This window comes from Mustelus asterias, chromosome 14 (assembly GCF_964213995.1).
Source record: "Mustelus asterias chromosome 14, sMusAst1.hap1.1, whole genome shotgun sequence".
NCBI lineage: Eukaryota > Metazoa > Chordata > Chondrichthyes > Carcharhiniformes > Triakidae > Mustelus > Mustelus asterias.
In genome coordinates this window covers 66,922,894-66,937,865 of record NC_135814.1, presented here as the reverse complement: position 1 = coordinate 66,937,865, position 14,972 = coordinate 66,922,894, and the positions used below count along the sequence as shown (strand labels likewise).

The window sequence follows — 14,972 nt, the reverse complement described above, 5'->3', positions numbered from 1 at the left end:
GGAGAAGCTGAAAAAGCAGATCAGTATTTGGTCTGTAAGTTCAAACACGGGGGATTGTTGTAACTTTACTCACTTGGCATGGAATGGTTGTGTTTGAGTTCAGTGTCATACCATATGCAGTTCAACCTTCCTTGGTGTAGAATTGGAGAGTAAAACACTGAAGATCTGACTGCATAGCAATAATGCATGACATGAGCACTACCCATTAGGTAGTTGATTGATCCCCGTTAATAATTATCCTGTCCTTCAGTTGTCCTGTTAGTTTAGCAAGGTAGTACACATGTATGTTCATTATTAATTAATGCTCAAAGTGCTTGTCGCAACATTTGTTGAGCTAACCATATGGAGTTATTGTTTACTCATCAGTGAGCCATAGTCAATAATTTTGACAGGGGTAGTACATTGTAGGAATGGAAGTATCTGTAATTAGCTTCCTGATTGTAATAAAACTAAAAATAAAAATGCTTTTAGAAATCCAAACAGAAAACAACACTTTCTTATGCTTGAGATCTTGATCAATTTGGGCCTTAAAATACTGCCGGCAAGAGATGCTGCTGTTTTCATGATAATTAAACCTTAATTAGGAAGTAACTTGTAATAATCAGTCTTAAAGATGGTTGTGGCTATAACTCATCAGATTGCGTAATCTTTTCCATCATTCGCAAAGGGAATAATTGCTGCTGTCGGCATTCAAATGCCTCTTCGCAGTTTAGAAATTTCAGCCAGAGGCCAGGTTCTACACTTGTGTTCCTTTACCCCGTGTGGAACTGCACTTTCCCAGTTTCAAAACGAGGCACAGTGATACTGTAATTCCAGTTTAATTGCGCTAAAGTCTCCACCACTCACGGTGTCTCGCTGAATCTGAACAGCGGCTCTACCTGGGCAATTGGCACTGACCATTAACCAGCATTGCGGACAGCAATTACAAAAGTGTCACTTCAAAAATATTCAATGCTCCAACTATTATGGACAGTACAAGCAGAATAACTTCTTGCCTCAGAGGTTTCTGCCTTGTTGAAGTGTAAATACCATCAAGTCCGTTCATTGTTCTTGGTGACCATTTGACAATTGCATTATTCAAGAACATGAGAAGAAAGTGACTGTCATTAAAACGCCTTTTTATTCATTCAGCCCCACTATGTTTTGCCCCCACCCCCTCCGAGACCTCCAAATCCCTTGCGTACCATTGTTACCAGTTTGTTGAGTTCCCCTGTTGTTGAACCGTATTACTCTTTTTAAGTTCCTTGATTACAACACCCAATGCATATAGTTGACAGATCATTTTCACATCAACACATCTGCTACAGGAGGTGAGCACAGTAATTACTGTGTTCACCCCAGTCCAACGCCGGCATCTCCACAACAGGAGGTGAGGACAGAGTTAAAATGTACCAACAATTTATTTGTCCAGTAGAGTGATTTTTTTTTTTTTGTTCCTTCATGGGAAATGGGCGTCACTGGCTGGCCAGCATTTATTGCCCATCTCTAGTTGCCCTTTGAGAGCAGTTGAGAGTCAACCATATTGCTGTGGCTCTGGAGTCACGTGTAGACCAGACCAAGTAAGGATGGCAGATCTCATTCCCTAAAGGGCATTAGTGAACCAGATAGGTTTTTCCAACAATTGACAATAGTTTTATGGTCATCAGTAGATTCTTAATTCCAAATATCTTTTATTGAATTCAAATTCCACCATCTGCGGGATTTGAATCCGGGTCCCCAGAACATTAGCTGAGTTTTCTGGATTAGTAGTCTAGCGATAAAACCACTGGGCCATCGCCTCCCCGCAGATTCTGACTGAATTCTAAATGAATTTTGTTCTTGATGTATCATTCAGCTAATTTTGCTTTATCATAGAATCATAGAAACCCTACAGTGCAGAAGGAGGCCATTTGGCCCATCGAGTCTGCACCGACCACAATCCCACCCAGGCCCTACCCCCATATTCCTACATATTTACCCGCTAATCCCTCTAACCTACACATCTCAGGACACTAAGGGGCAATTTTAGCATGGCCAATCAACCTAACCTGCACATCTTTGGACTGTGGGAGGAAACCGGAGCACCCGGAGGAAACCCATGCAGACACGAGGAGAATGTGCAAACTCCACACAGACAGTGACCCAAGCCGGGAATCGAACCCAGGTCCCTGGAGCTATGAAGCATAATTCCTGTTTGTGATGCTTTCTGGTATCAAGTCCATCCATCAAGTACAGAGTTTGAACCAACTGAGCAATGCGAAAGAATGGTTCAATGAAGTCATGCTGCTGATTCACCATGAACTGTGTTTCACCCAGTGCTTAAAATTAAAGTGACCCCAATAAACTTTATTACCAACTTAGGTAAACTGTCATTAAGATTATAATCTTATGAGTGAATGAAGTAAGTGGAAAATAGCAGTTCAAAACAAGTTGTTTGCTCTACAGTTGCTGGCATCATTTGCATCTATTTTCTGGGTGATACGTGTGCCCTTAGAGATGAAAACTTCCAAAATTGGCATCCAGGGCATGTTGTACACATCATTCCAGTCTTCCTCCATTTCCTGGTCAGTTTGCACTTTTTACATATCTGAAGGGATGGGGGCACAACAATAAAGTTATGGTGAAGGGGCGCATGTTTGCACCATTTGCAGCTTGTAAATGAGAAGAGAGTGAGTGATGAGGAGGTGGGATGTGAGGTGAATTAAGTATGATGATGCAATGGCCATCACAATAAAGGCCCATGCCATCTCCTCCATGGGAGCCAGAACATGGAGGTGTGCCTGTCAACCTACAGTCAGTCCTTATTGCCTGTAGGTGTGTGCCACCTTGTCCTGCAAGGGAGAGGCAAATATGTCAGTGACCTATTTGTATGTTTTGTATAATTTGTTTGGGTGACATGACTTGAAAATAGATGTGGATGTGATGCTTGCAGCAGTGCTAAGCAGTGGGATGATGCAGTGGAGCATATGAATGTCAGATATAAGGCCTGATAGGGGTGTTGGTAGGTGAGTAATGAGGGTGTGGCAGATTGAGCAGTGTCTAAGGCAAATGATGTAATTGGTAGAACATGGCATTTAAAGACCTATTCTTTGACCTTCGAGCACTCTTGTGAAATCATTGAAACATACCATACATAGGGAAGGAAAGGAGAGAGTGCAGAATGAAGTGTTACAGTCATAGCTAGAGTGTAAAAAAAGATCAACCTAATGCAAGGTAGGTCAATTCAAAAGTCTGATGGCAGCAGGGAAGAAGATGTTCTTGAGTCGTTGGTACATGTCCTCAGATTTTTGTATCTTTTTCCCAACGGAAGAAGGTGGAAGGGAGTATGTCTGGGATGCATGGGGTCCTTAACTATGTTGGCTGCTTTTCCGAGGCAGTGGGAAGTGTAGACAGGGTGGGAGGCTGGCTTGCGTGATGGACTGGGCTTCGTTCACAACCCTTTGTAGTTTCTTGCGGTCTTGGACAGAGCAGGAGCCAACCGATTTTTGGGTTTCTCATCGAATGCTTCGCCCACCCACCCTGCCTGCCCAATGAACCCACAGGCAAGAGCATGGGAGAATTCCACCCATTGTCTTGGAAACAAATGGTTTTTACTTTGTGCGGATGGCTACCTCATGTTTTGTCATTGGCGGAAGATGCCAGTTACTACTTTCTGTCAATCGGCACCAGTTATCCCCATATTTTATAAAACATAACCAGTCTATTTTTCTCCCTCCTTTGCTGTATCAGTAGAATTACAGAAGGGTACAGCATGGAGGCAGCCATTCAACTGACTGCCCTTGCTCTTTACTGGCACAGTCGAGAAATAAACAAGGAAGCCATACATGAACCTTCTCATCTTTGAATGTAAAATCCCATCTCGTAATATTAGGGTTGAAAGGGTTAATACGGGGCACTGCCCACAATGACATTTTGTAAGAGACACATGACCAAGGGTCGAGAGAGAGATGTCCTAGCTTCTGCAGTGTAATTCCCCATTGCATATATCTGTATATAATTCAGTTATATCTAATAAACCAGTTGTTGTTTAGACATACCATGTCTCAGCAATCATTCCTCAGCCAGCCCACCCAACATAGAACACTTCTCATGCAACAAGCTCACTTCCACATTGTTTTAAAATACAATTTGAAAAGTTGAAACTTGAAATGTAAATTTTTTATGAAATATAAACTAAATATGAGTCACAAATGTTCTTAAATTATCAGTTTTCTTCCCCAGTGCTAGCCCTGTTCTGTTCTATTTAAAATTTCTTTATGTTGCTTGCGTGAAGTCATGCAAATGTGATCCCCTTGTGCATCAGACCGATGACTAATGCACAGACTGTTTTAAAGCAAGCTTTGAAGTTAATCTTTGACTGACAAATTTCTATTGTTTCACCCCCTAGCCATCGTGAGCGCACTCCATCCAAAAATAGTGTGCAATTTGTATAGAGACCAATGCTGGTTACTCTTGTTGTATCTTCTCACACTTTCCCTCAGAAAATAGTGGAAAGATTGGAAAGCCAATTAATAATCTGATAGGTCATAATTATCATGCTCTTTCCATGTCGATAACCATCTTTACATCAGACAGTAGGGTGGTTAGTCCGATTTAAGGTAGGAGGATTTCATAATGTTGGTGATTAAAACATTTATTTAGCATCTTTCAAAGCTATTGGACATCCCAAAGAGCTTTACAGCCAAGGAATTACTTTTATAATGCTAGGCTGCTACAACACAGCAGCCAATCCAGGCACAGCAAACTCCCTCAAACAGCTATATGATAATCTGTTTTTTGTAGGGATAAATATTGGTCAGGACACTGGGATATCTCCTAGGTCCATGGGATTATTTATGAGAGGGCAGAGAGGCATTGTTTAACACCTCCTCTGAAGGAGAGCACCTCTGATGGTGAGGCAGTTCCTCGGTACTGCACTGGATGTTAACCAAGGTAGCTATCCTCGAGCCCTGCAGTGGAGTGTGAACCCATCACCTTGTTATCAGACGTCAGTGCTACTGACTGATCTAGGGCTGACAGGATATATTGTAACGCTGACTGGATGACCATTTTGTGGAACACCTTTGTTTAGCCTGCAAGCATGATCCCAACCTTCCCGTTCCTTGCCATTTTATCTCAGCACCTTACTCTCGTGTCCTTGGCCTGTTGCAATGCTCCAGTGAAGCCCGTGGAGGAGCAGCATCTCATCTTCAGGTTGGGTACGTTGCAGCCCTCAGGACTTGACGTTGAGTTTGACAACTTTAGATTTTGGTCTTTCACCTCCATCTTAAAACCTCAATTTTTGATATTCCATTCTTGTATTGCCTCAATCTAAAACACCATCCTCCCCCTCTCACACCAGACCATCTGTCTTTTATTCTAAAAGTTGCTACTTTTTGTTGCAACTTCTACATTCTCCCTCCTTTCAGTTCTGATGACGAGTCATGGACTCGAAACATTAACTCTGTTTCTCTCCTGATATATGCTGCCAGACGTGTTGAGTTTTTTCAGCTTCCTCAGTTCTTGTTTCAGATTCCAGCACCCGCGGTATTTGAGTCAGAGGTTTACAGCATGGAAACAGGCCCTTCACCCCTTTTTAAAATCCCTAAGCTAGTCCCAATTGCCCGCATTGGCCCATATTCCTCTATACCTATCTTACCCATGTAACTGGCTAAATGCTTTTTAAAAGACAAAATTGTACCTGCCTCTATCACTACCTCTGGCAGCTTGTTCCAGGCATTCACCACCCTCTGTGAGAAAGAATTGCCCCTCTGGGCCCTTTTGTATCTCTCCCCTCTCACCTTAAAGCAATGCCTTCTAGTTTTAGACTCCCCTAGCTTTGGGAAAAGATATTGACTATCTAGCTGACCTATGCCCCTCATTATTTTATAGACCTTTATAAGATCATCTCTAAGCCTCCTACGCTCCAGAGAAAAAAGTCCCAGTCTATTCAGCCTCTCCTTATAACTCAAACCATTAAGTCCCGGTAGCATCCTAGTAAACCTTTTTTGCACTCTTTCTAGTTTAATAATATCCTTTCTATAATAGGGTGACCAGAACTGTACACAGTATTCCAAGTGTGGCCATACCAATGCCTTGTACAACTTCAACAAGACATCCCAACTCCTGTATTCAATGTTCTGATCAATGAAACCAAGCATACCGATTACCTTCTTTACTCTTCATTTGCTTATAGTATTCTATTTTGTTATTATTTAACAGGGTTATTTTATGATTTTGCTCTCAATAGAAAACTATGGATATGATTGCATTGGAGAGGGTGCAGAGGAAATTCACCAGGATGTTGCCTGGGATGGAGCTTTTGAGCTATGAAGAGAGGCTGCATAGGCTGGTTTGTTTTCCTTCGAGCAGAGAAGGCTGAGAGGGGACCTGATTGAGGTGTATAGGATTATGAGGGATGTGGACAGGGTGAATAGGAAGCAGCTATTCCCCTTAACTGAAGGGTCAATAAGGTGAGGGGCAGGAGCTTTAGAGGGGATTTGAACAAAAACCTTTTCATCCAGAGGGTGATGGCAGTCTGAAGTGCATTGCTTGGGAGGGTAGTAGAGGTGGGAAACCTCAACCTTTAAAACGTATGTGGACGAGTTCTTAGAATAGAATCACAGAATCCCTATAGTGCAGAAGAGGCCATTCAGCCCATTGAGTCTGCACTGACTCTCTGAGAGGCCCCGTCCCCTTCCCTATCCCCGTAGCCTCACACATTTACCATGGCGAATCCATCGAACCAACACATCTTTGGACACTAAGGGGCAATTTAGCATGGCCAATCCGCCACCTAACCTGCTCATCTTTGGATGGTAGGAGAAAACCGGAGCAACCAGAGGAAACCCATGCAGACACGGGGAGAATGTGCAAACTCCATATAAACAGTCAGCTAAGGTTGGAATTGAACCCAGGTGCCTGGTGCTGTGAGGCAGCTGTGCTAACCACTATGTCATAGTGCCACCCATTTGAAATGTCATAACATTCAATTCTATGCGCTAAGTGCTGGAAAGTGAGATTGGGGTATATTTAGTGTAGTTTTGCCAATACAGACTCGATTAGTTGAAGGACCTTTTCTGTATTCTATAACTGAAGGTGGAATGGGGATGGAGCAGCAACTATATAGTCTTGATTCTCCAATTCATGCTTCTTGCAAGTGCAGCTCCCCCCCCCCCCCCCCTCCCTCCCCTCCCCTCCCCTCCCCTCCCCTCCCCTCCCCGCCCCGCCCCCAACACACACATCTTACTGCATTGAGACCATGAATCCTACCCCCATCTTAAATTTGCAGATAAAGATTGAAATAACTTCTCAGAGCCTGGTGTCCCTTCACCAGGTTCCCTTTATTTACAAACCGATCTCCACTCCCAAGAGTGCTTCAGGTACAAAGTCAGAATCCGGAGTTTCAGTAGCCCTGACACTCCTCAATATATGTGCAAGTGAGACTCCCTGATTGGGGAGGCAATCATTACCTCAATCAGGGAGCTCATGCTGTAAGAGGCCAATCTCATGGACCTCATTGAGGTCATTACAGAGATTGACTACTCGCTTGTGACACCAGCCTGATTGCAGCTCTCTGTAAGCCGCATATCATTGTAAAATTTCCACAGTACGGTTAGGAGTCATGTTAATAAGTTTGATTTATATGGCTTCCAGTGCAATAGAATCTCTACGATATATCATTGGGTGTTGGTGGGTTTTTAGTCAGTCTGCTGCAATAACTGTAATAATACCTCATACGGTTGCCAGGCTTCTCCATCCATTTTTTTTTTATACTTTTCCAATTCAATCAAATCAAATCCAATTCAGAGTCTCAACAAGTTGAGACATTTCAGATCCAGGCTGACAAGACAGGGCGAGCGACCAAACCACCCTGTCCTGGGCCTGATCTACATGAGCCAAGCTGATTGGAGAAGGGGGAGGTTCCTCCTCCAAGACTTGAGCTCATTTGCATCTTAGCCAAAAGGTCGAGATGCCGCTTTTAAAAATTGCTTCATATGAAACATATGAAGCCTCAGCGTAACCCAATGACCTCGACCAAGTGCAGCCGACAATGGGGTGCCGACCATACACTTGATCTTAGCCAAAAGGCCGAGAAGCGATTGGAATGCTTTAAATATCACTTTAAGCTTTCATGTGAACTGGCGAGAGAACTGTGGATTTGTAGAATCTGACATTGGAATAAATATCAAATAGAATTTGACCAGTTTTAAAAGTAATCACAACTACCTCAAATAATGCTTTCTTTTTAAAGTTGTTAGTTGCTAGGGAGGGAAATATTTTGATTATTTTCGTTGGTAGGTTGATAACATCTCTTAAAAAGACTTGGAATGTTATGGACCATATCTTTATACCACAATGATGGTTTAAATTGTGCAATGGGAAATAAGACACTGCTTGAGATAGAACATTCTGGTCCCTGTGCCTTGATAATTCTGTGCTGCAGTTGATAGCGATTTATTAGTTTAGTGAATGGGGGAGAATATAAAGGTAGGATTGAGTTCTGTTGCTGGAAAGTCTTCAGCTTTACTCTCACCATTTGATGAATTTAACAATTTAAGTTTAAGGATATTTCACCACTTTCTTCAACTGCTCTTTGAACTTAGTCTGGGTCACAGCGCAAATACAAAGGCTTGCGCAGCAACTCGGGTATTGGAAATCATTTCATTAATCCTAGATTACGTTTTATTTTCCCTTCCTCCTCTACATCTAGAATTTTTAGCCATTTCTTTATTTTAAATTTGATTCGGGGTAAAACCTTTTAAAATGAAAGAAGTGAATTTTACCATGAGCTTCTAGACCACAACTTTGGGACAGAACGTGGGTCCCAGGACAGAACCTTCCAGCTGTGGCACCTACTCTCTTTTTTTACTACAGCAGCCTTCTAACAGTCTGTGTGTGGACCCACCATCCAACTAAACAGGATGGTTCCTATGCTGCTAGCCCAATCAGAGGACGGACAGCTCTAAAACCTCAGACATGCCACCATGAGAGTTGGTGCTGCTGAGGCAGATCAGAGACCTCAGGGCATCTCCAGATAAATTCAAATTAAAAATGTCAGGGGAACAAAGGTCAGCAGGGAAAACCCCTGTGGGGATATCATTAAGCCTACAGATGCTGTCTTTCCTGCCTGTAGCCCCCTTTAGGGCCTAGGGGCCTCAAGCTCTAATGTCTTGCATGCGGGCTGCCACAAGGAGGCCCCCTTCAAAAGGCTACTGGCCTCCCAGAGTAACAGGCGAACAGCTCTGCCATCATTAAAATGCCAGCAGCCGTGTAAAATGGACCGTCATGAGGGCCTTCAATTATCAAAATCTGCAGTCTGCCTCTGTGTAACAGGAAACCAATCCCCTTCTCAGCCGGCCATTGGGACATTTGCCATCCTGACCTGGCACTTGTATTTGTGCTGTGATCCACACTAAGTTCAGAGAGCAGTTGAAGAAAGTGGTGAAATATCATTTTATTTTATTGTTAAATGCATTAAATGGTGAGGATAAAACTGAAGACTTCCCAGCGTCAGAACTCAATCCTGCCTTTAAATTCTACCCTATTCACTGAACGAATAAAGCTCTCTCAATGGCCCAGAATGTTCTACCTCATGCTGTGCCTTAATTCTCATTGCATAATTAATGCCCATCCGATCCATCCCATTCCCATTTCCTCCCGAACACTCCCCCTCCCAGCCCTCAAGGCAAAGTTAACAGAAAATTCCTGTTCACTCTAATCTTCCTCACTATACCTCTGCTAGAACTGCCCTTTCAAAGAGAACTTTGGTAACCGGATGAATATAGTTTGGAACATTATAGCAGATAGTGTCACTGATTTTAAATGTAAAGATTTTCTGCAGTTAAAATTGCCCTCTTCATTTGTTGGAAGCTAAGACTCTTCCAATAATGTGTACTTACAGAGGAATTGTAAGTCTGCCTGAATGTTTTTTTTCAGTTTTACATTTTATTAATTATTGTCACAAGTAGGCTTATGTTAACACTGCAATGAAGTTACTGTGAAAATCCCCTAGTTGCCACACTCAGACGCCTGTTCTAGTACACTGAGGGAGAATTTAGCATAGCCAATCCACCTAAGCAGCACGTCTTTCAGACTGCAGAAAGAAACCGGAGCACCCGGAGGAAACCCATGCAGACACGGGGAGAATGTGCAAACTCCACACAGACAATTCCCAAGCTGGGAATTGAATCCAGATCCCTGGCGCTGTGAGGTAGCAGTGCTAACCACTGTAGCAGTGCTAACCACAGTCTTAAGTCACTGTGCCGCCTGTGACTTAAGACTGTGACTTAAAGAATGGGGCATTGTTGATTTAGTTTATGCAATTAACCCAAAGGGAGTAGTAGGTGATCACTGCTTGGAGAATATTGCCTGGGCCACATTTGATCCTGGAATTGAAAAGTATTTTGGTGTTACTTTCTAGACATTAAACAGGTTAGGGTTAATTATTCTGTTATCTTTGTCTCCACAGCATTGCGTTCAGATCTCCCAAAGCCCTGTAAGGCCCCTGCAGATAGGGGTAACTGTAATGAATCTATAACCAAATACTTCTACAACAGTTCCACTGACAACTGCGAGACCTTTATCTACAGTGGATGCGGAGGAAATGAGAACAAGTTTAGCACCAAACAGTTATGTCGCCGGACCTGCAGGAAAAGTATAAACATTGAAACAACATCTCTGTTCTTGTGTGAGCAGAATACAATAGTTGCTGGAAACCTGAAATAAAAACAGAAAATGTTGAGAGAACTTGCCTGCCATTCATGGTCCCACTGCAGCGAAGTCGGAGAATTTGGCGGCCAGCCAAATCTCCGTTCACTGCGACAGGATGGGTAAATCCCACCAGTGTGAATGGCGGTAAGATCTGGCCAGAGAACTCTGACATAAGGCCACAGACATGAAACGTTAACTCAGTTTTTCTTGCCATCCGATCTACTGAATGTTTCCAGCATTTTCTGGTTCTGACCACTTCTTGCGCTACTGAATGCAGTAAAGGGAGCTGGGTGCGATACAGCAAAATATCGCAGAAGTGAACATTATGAGCACTCAAGTTTTAAAAGTAATAGCAATAACGCTGTACAAATGCTTTCTATTATAGAATAGGGGGAGGATTTCCAGTGCAACCAGCCATGTGTTTTGCGGTGGCAGAGGCGGCCCACCATTGGCCGGCGACGGGATCTTCTGGTCCAACCGTTGTCAATGGGACTTCCCGTCGAATGCACTCCTTACCCTGTGAAACTTGTGGCGGGGGAACGCTATTGGTGGGACCAAAAGATCCCGCCGGCGTGAATGGCTGGAAAGTTCCGGCCCAAGGATGTATAGAATGGGGATGCAATTAAACATATTTTACAATATATTCAGCATATGTTTGGAAACTTGGAAGCTCTGCTTCGACAAAGGGTCATCTGGACTCTCAACGGCCGCTCTTTTCTCTCCTTACAGATGCTGCCAGACCTGCTGAGATTTTCCAGCATTTTCTCTTTTGGTTTCAGATTCCAGCAGCCGCAGTAATTTGCTTTCATCATAAACTCGATAACAATCCAAACTTGACATCAGCTGTTTGAATAGTATACAGAGTTTGGCTACACTCCCTAGACTATATTGTACTTGAATGTTTTCCATGAGGTTGTCATTCTACTGCAAACTAACTATTTAATGTTGACTCATTTTTATTGGGTGTTTTTTTTACTTGATTTGTAGTTGGACATTGATTCAAAAAGCAATAGCTCCCTCTACTGATCAGTGTCACGTCAATTGAGACGTTCTTATTTGAGTGACTGGGTACCAGTGGAAGTCACTCTGTGGCAGCAACTCATTTTGAAGGTTCAGAGCTAGGTCTGCATTCTGTAACCAGAGCCTTTGGAACACTAGTAATTTAATTACCTGAATGGGGTGCAAGTTGCTGTCTGCAAACTGCCAGGTTTGTTTTAGAAAGAAAGTCAAAAGTGGCAAACGTGATAGATATTCTGATAAGAGGAAGACTTCCTCTTGTGTTTCTGATGTGGTTACCATATTAATGCCAGCGGAAATATTTTAACACAGGGAACTTACCCTTCTCTTCCTCCGTCCAGCTTGCAGTCATGTTGTCCACTGTTCATAATGGGGCTTCTTCAGGATACATGAGTGATGCTGTTTGAGAAACTGGCTCAAACTCAGCAATAACATTTATGTTCAACAATTAAAGAGCAAAATATTATAGCCACTCTTTTTCATAAAAAGCATATTGAATAAAAATCTGTTCCCAAAGTACTCATTACCCTTTAACCACCACTCCATGCTGAAGGACTACTTTGGAATAGGCCACAAAGGTCTATTTTAAATGTGGAACTTTAGCTCATTCATAAATATGTGTTTAATTCGGGTGAAAGATTTGTGCATCTTTCTTGATAGCTGCTTTGATAAATTTAACTGATTTATTCAGAATTCCTGAATGTTATAGAAATATCGGGCATGAGGCCTTGGAAGAACCTGTGTTCCATCCTTCCCAGGTTTACTGAACATGTTCTTGCACACATCAACGAATCATCAAATACCTACAGTGTGGAAGGAGGCCAATTGACCATCGAGTCTGCACTGACTCTCTGATAGAGTGTCTTACTCAGACCCACCCCCCTACTCTATCCCTGTAACCCCACACATTTACCATGGCTAATCTATCTAACCTACACATATTTGAACACTAAAGGGTAATTTAGCATAGCCAATCCACCTAACTTGCATATCTTTGGGCTGTGGGAAGTAACCAAAGCAAACAGACACAGCCAGGAATCGAACCTGGGGTCCCTGGCGCTGTGAGGCAGCAGTGCTAACCACTGTGCCATCGTGCCGCTCCATCCTATGTAGCTCTGAGTGCAGCAACAATTGCTTCAACCATGAAGAAAACAATTCAAATAAATTTAACGTTTCACAGCAATTAAACGTGTTTATTTTAACTTTCAGGAACCAGAAGGCAATAGCCCTGAAGATTGCCTGAAAATACATTCAATGTTCAAACAAACTCTGAGAAGAATCGGATTGGCAAAGGACCCCTTGCAATTTCCTGGGATTTAAAATTACACGCAACCTGAAGATTCCCTTTCAATATCCCTGTTTAGACTGTTTTCTTGTTTGCAAAAACCATGTTAGTGAACACAGTAGCATGTTGGCATGTCACCAGTTATCAATATCTGCAAACTTGCATCAAAGGTACAGGACATATGCTGTAGGCATTATCAGAAAGATGCAATTCCTGTTGGGCCTGGGACAGTCTTCAAGGTGACATGTGTGCCTTTAAGTAGTTGGTTGTGAGAAATTGTCAGGAAGTTTGCACCATAGACTGTAAAGTCAATATGACGTATTGAAAAATAATGATCAGCCAAGTCTGTATCCACCTGAGATAGAAGATCCACTTCGCTTTTAAAAAAATGAAAAATCAGAATTGTCTTCATTTTTCCAGAGTGTAGGTGATATCATTCTGTTTTTACTGTGAAGTAATACATTGCAAGTTCCATCATCACACTGATCAAACAGCAGATAAGCAAAAAGGATCTGCCAAATACTTCTTAATGAACACCATAATCTTACAATTCTGATGGTTGGGACTTAAGAATTTGACCATGTAGCCAGTCACATTCACTTTAACTTGCTGGAGAATTGAAAGTGCAATGTCTCAATCCATATTTATAATTAATTGTAAAAGGAGCACTCATTTACTCTTTTTTTCTTAGTTCAGTACATGAGTCCTTTGCGTTTTTAAACAATGAGATAAAATACTAGAGGTCTGTTTGGCTCTACTATTGCAGACTGGAAACTTTTTAATTATAATAAGAATCCTTCCTGAACATGTTTGTATCAAGGGTAAATGGGTTAGAGTGCCATTCTATCAAAGTAGGCTGCAATTTAGTCAGAATTTTGAGGTTTCTGACTTGTCTGTGTCATAATGCTTTTCATTTATGGTTGCTACCTTTTGAAAAAGAAACTCACATTATGAATGGTTCACAAATCAAGTTTCTGCTGGATTAATATATTTGGTATCAGTTAATGTATTATAGAAATGCATAGCATTACAACGATAACAAGTTCTGAAAGAAAATACACAGTTTTGTATCCCAGCCTGAAGTAATTCATTCTTTTTAATACTCTTGTATATCTCACCAGGAATATGTGTTAGCTGTGGCATTTGCAGATGTTCCTTAATTACAACATTAATATGGCAATTAAGAAAAGATGCTCTGCTTTTGTGGCATAAAGTAATTAATAACCTATGAATGTGTTTTTGCCTTATTTAATGTTCCAGATATTTTATCATTGATAAAATAATAAGATATCCACCGTCTGCCTTTTCCCCGAAGACATTAACGTCTGCTGCACATTGGTCCCACAATGATCATTCCTCAGTGTTTTGCAGAATTGGCCTTGCTTCATGTGAGACTCGCTGGTGGATTCTGCTAACCTTCCATCCAAGGGAGACTAGTCTTAGGATTTTTAAATTAGTGCGGGGTCTGGATTGGATGTTGGCAGGCATGCAACTTTGCACCACTGGCCTCCATGCCAGATCAGGAGAATTCATAACCGGGAATAAAGAAATTGCCAAGGAATTAAATACATACTTTATTCATGTCTTCCTTTGTGAAGACTGAAGCAATGTACCAAAAGTTCTGAGAGAAACAAGTTTTATTGAGGAGTTGAAGGAAATCAGCATTAGCACAGAAATGGTTTTGGGGAAATTGAGGGTGGATAATTCTCCAGGTCCTGATAATCTTCATCCCAGAGTATTTAAGGACGTGGCCCTGGAAATAGTAGATCCATTGGTGGTTATTTTCCAACATTCTTTGGAGTCTGGACTAGTTCCTACAGATTGAAGGGTAAGAAATGCAAGCCCGCTATTCAAAAAGGGAGGTAGAGAGAAAAGAGGGAATATAGACCAGTAAGCTTGACATTGGTACTGGGGAAGTTGCTAGAGTCTATTATCAAGGATTTCATAACTCAGCATTTGGAAGGACTGGTATAATCAGACAAAGTCAACATAGATTCAC

At 42.0% G+C, this 14,972-nt stretch overlaps 1 protein-coding gene across 1 annotated transcript in view; it reads left to right on the top strand.

Annotated features, from left to right (window-relative positions):
• LOC144503745 (carboxypeptidase inhibitor SmCI-like) overlaps positions 1-14,201 on the top strand; it is a 46,888-nt gene extending 32,687 nt beyond the window's left edge. The window contains exons 4-5 of the mRNA XM_078228541.1: positions 10,430-10,615; positions 12,898-14,201. Of these exons, the coding sequence (XP_078084667.1) occupies positions 10,430-10,615; positions 12,898-12,914 (203 nt within the window). The 3' untranslated portion in view covers positions 12,915-14,201. The remainder of the gene's footprint in view (positions 1-10,429; positions 10,616-12,897) is intronic.
• The last annotated feature ends 771 nt before the right edge of the window (positions 14,202-14,972 follow it).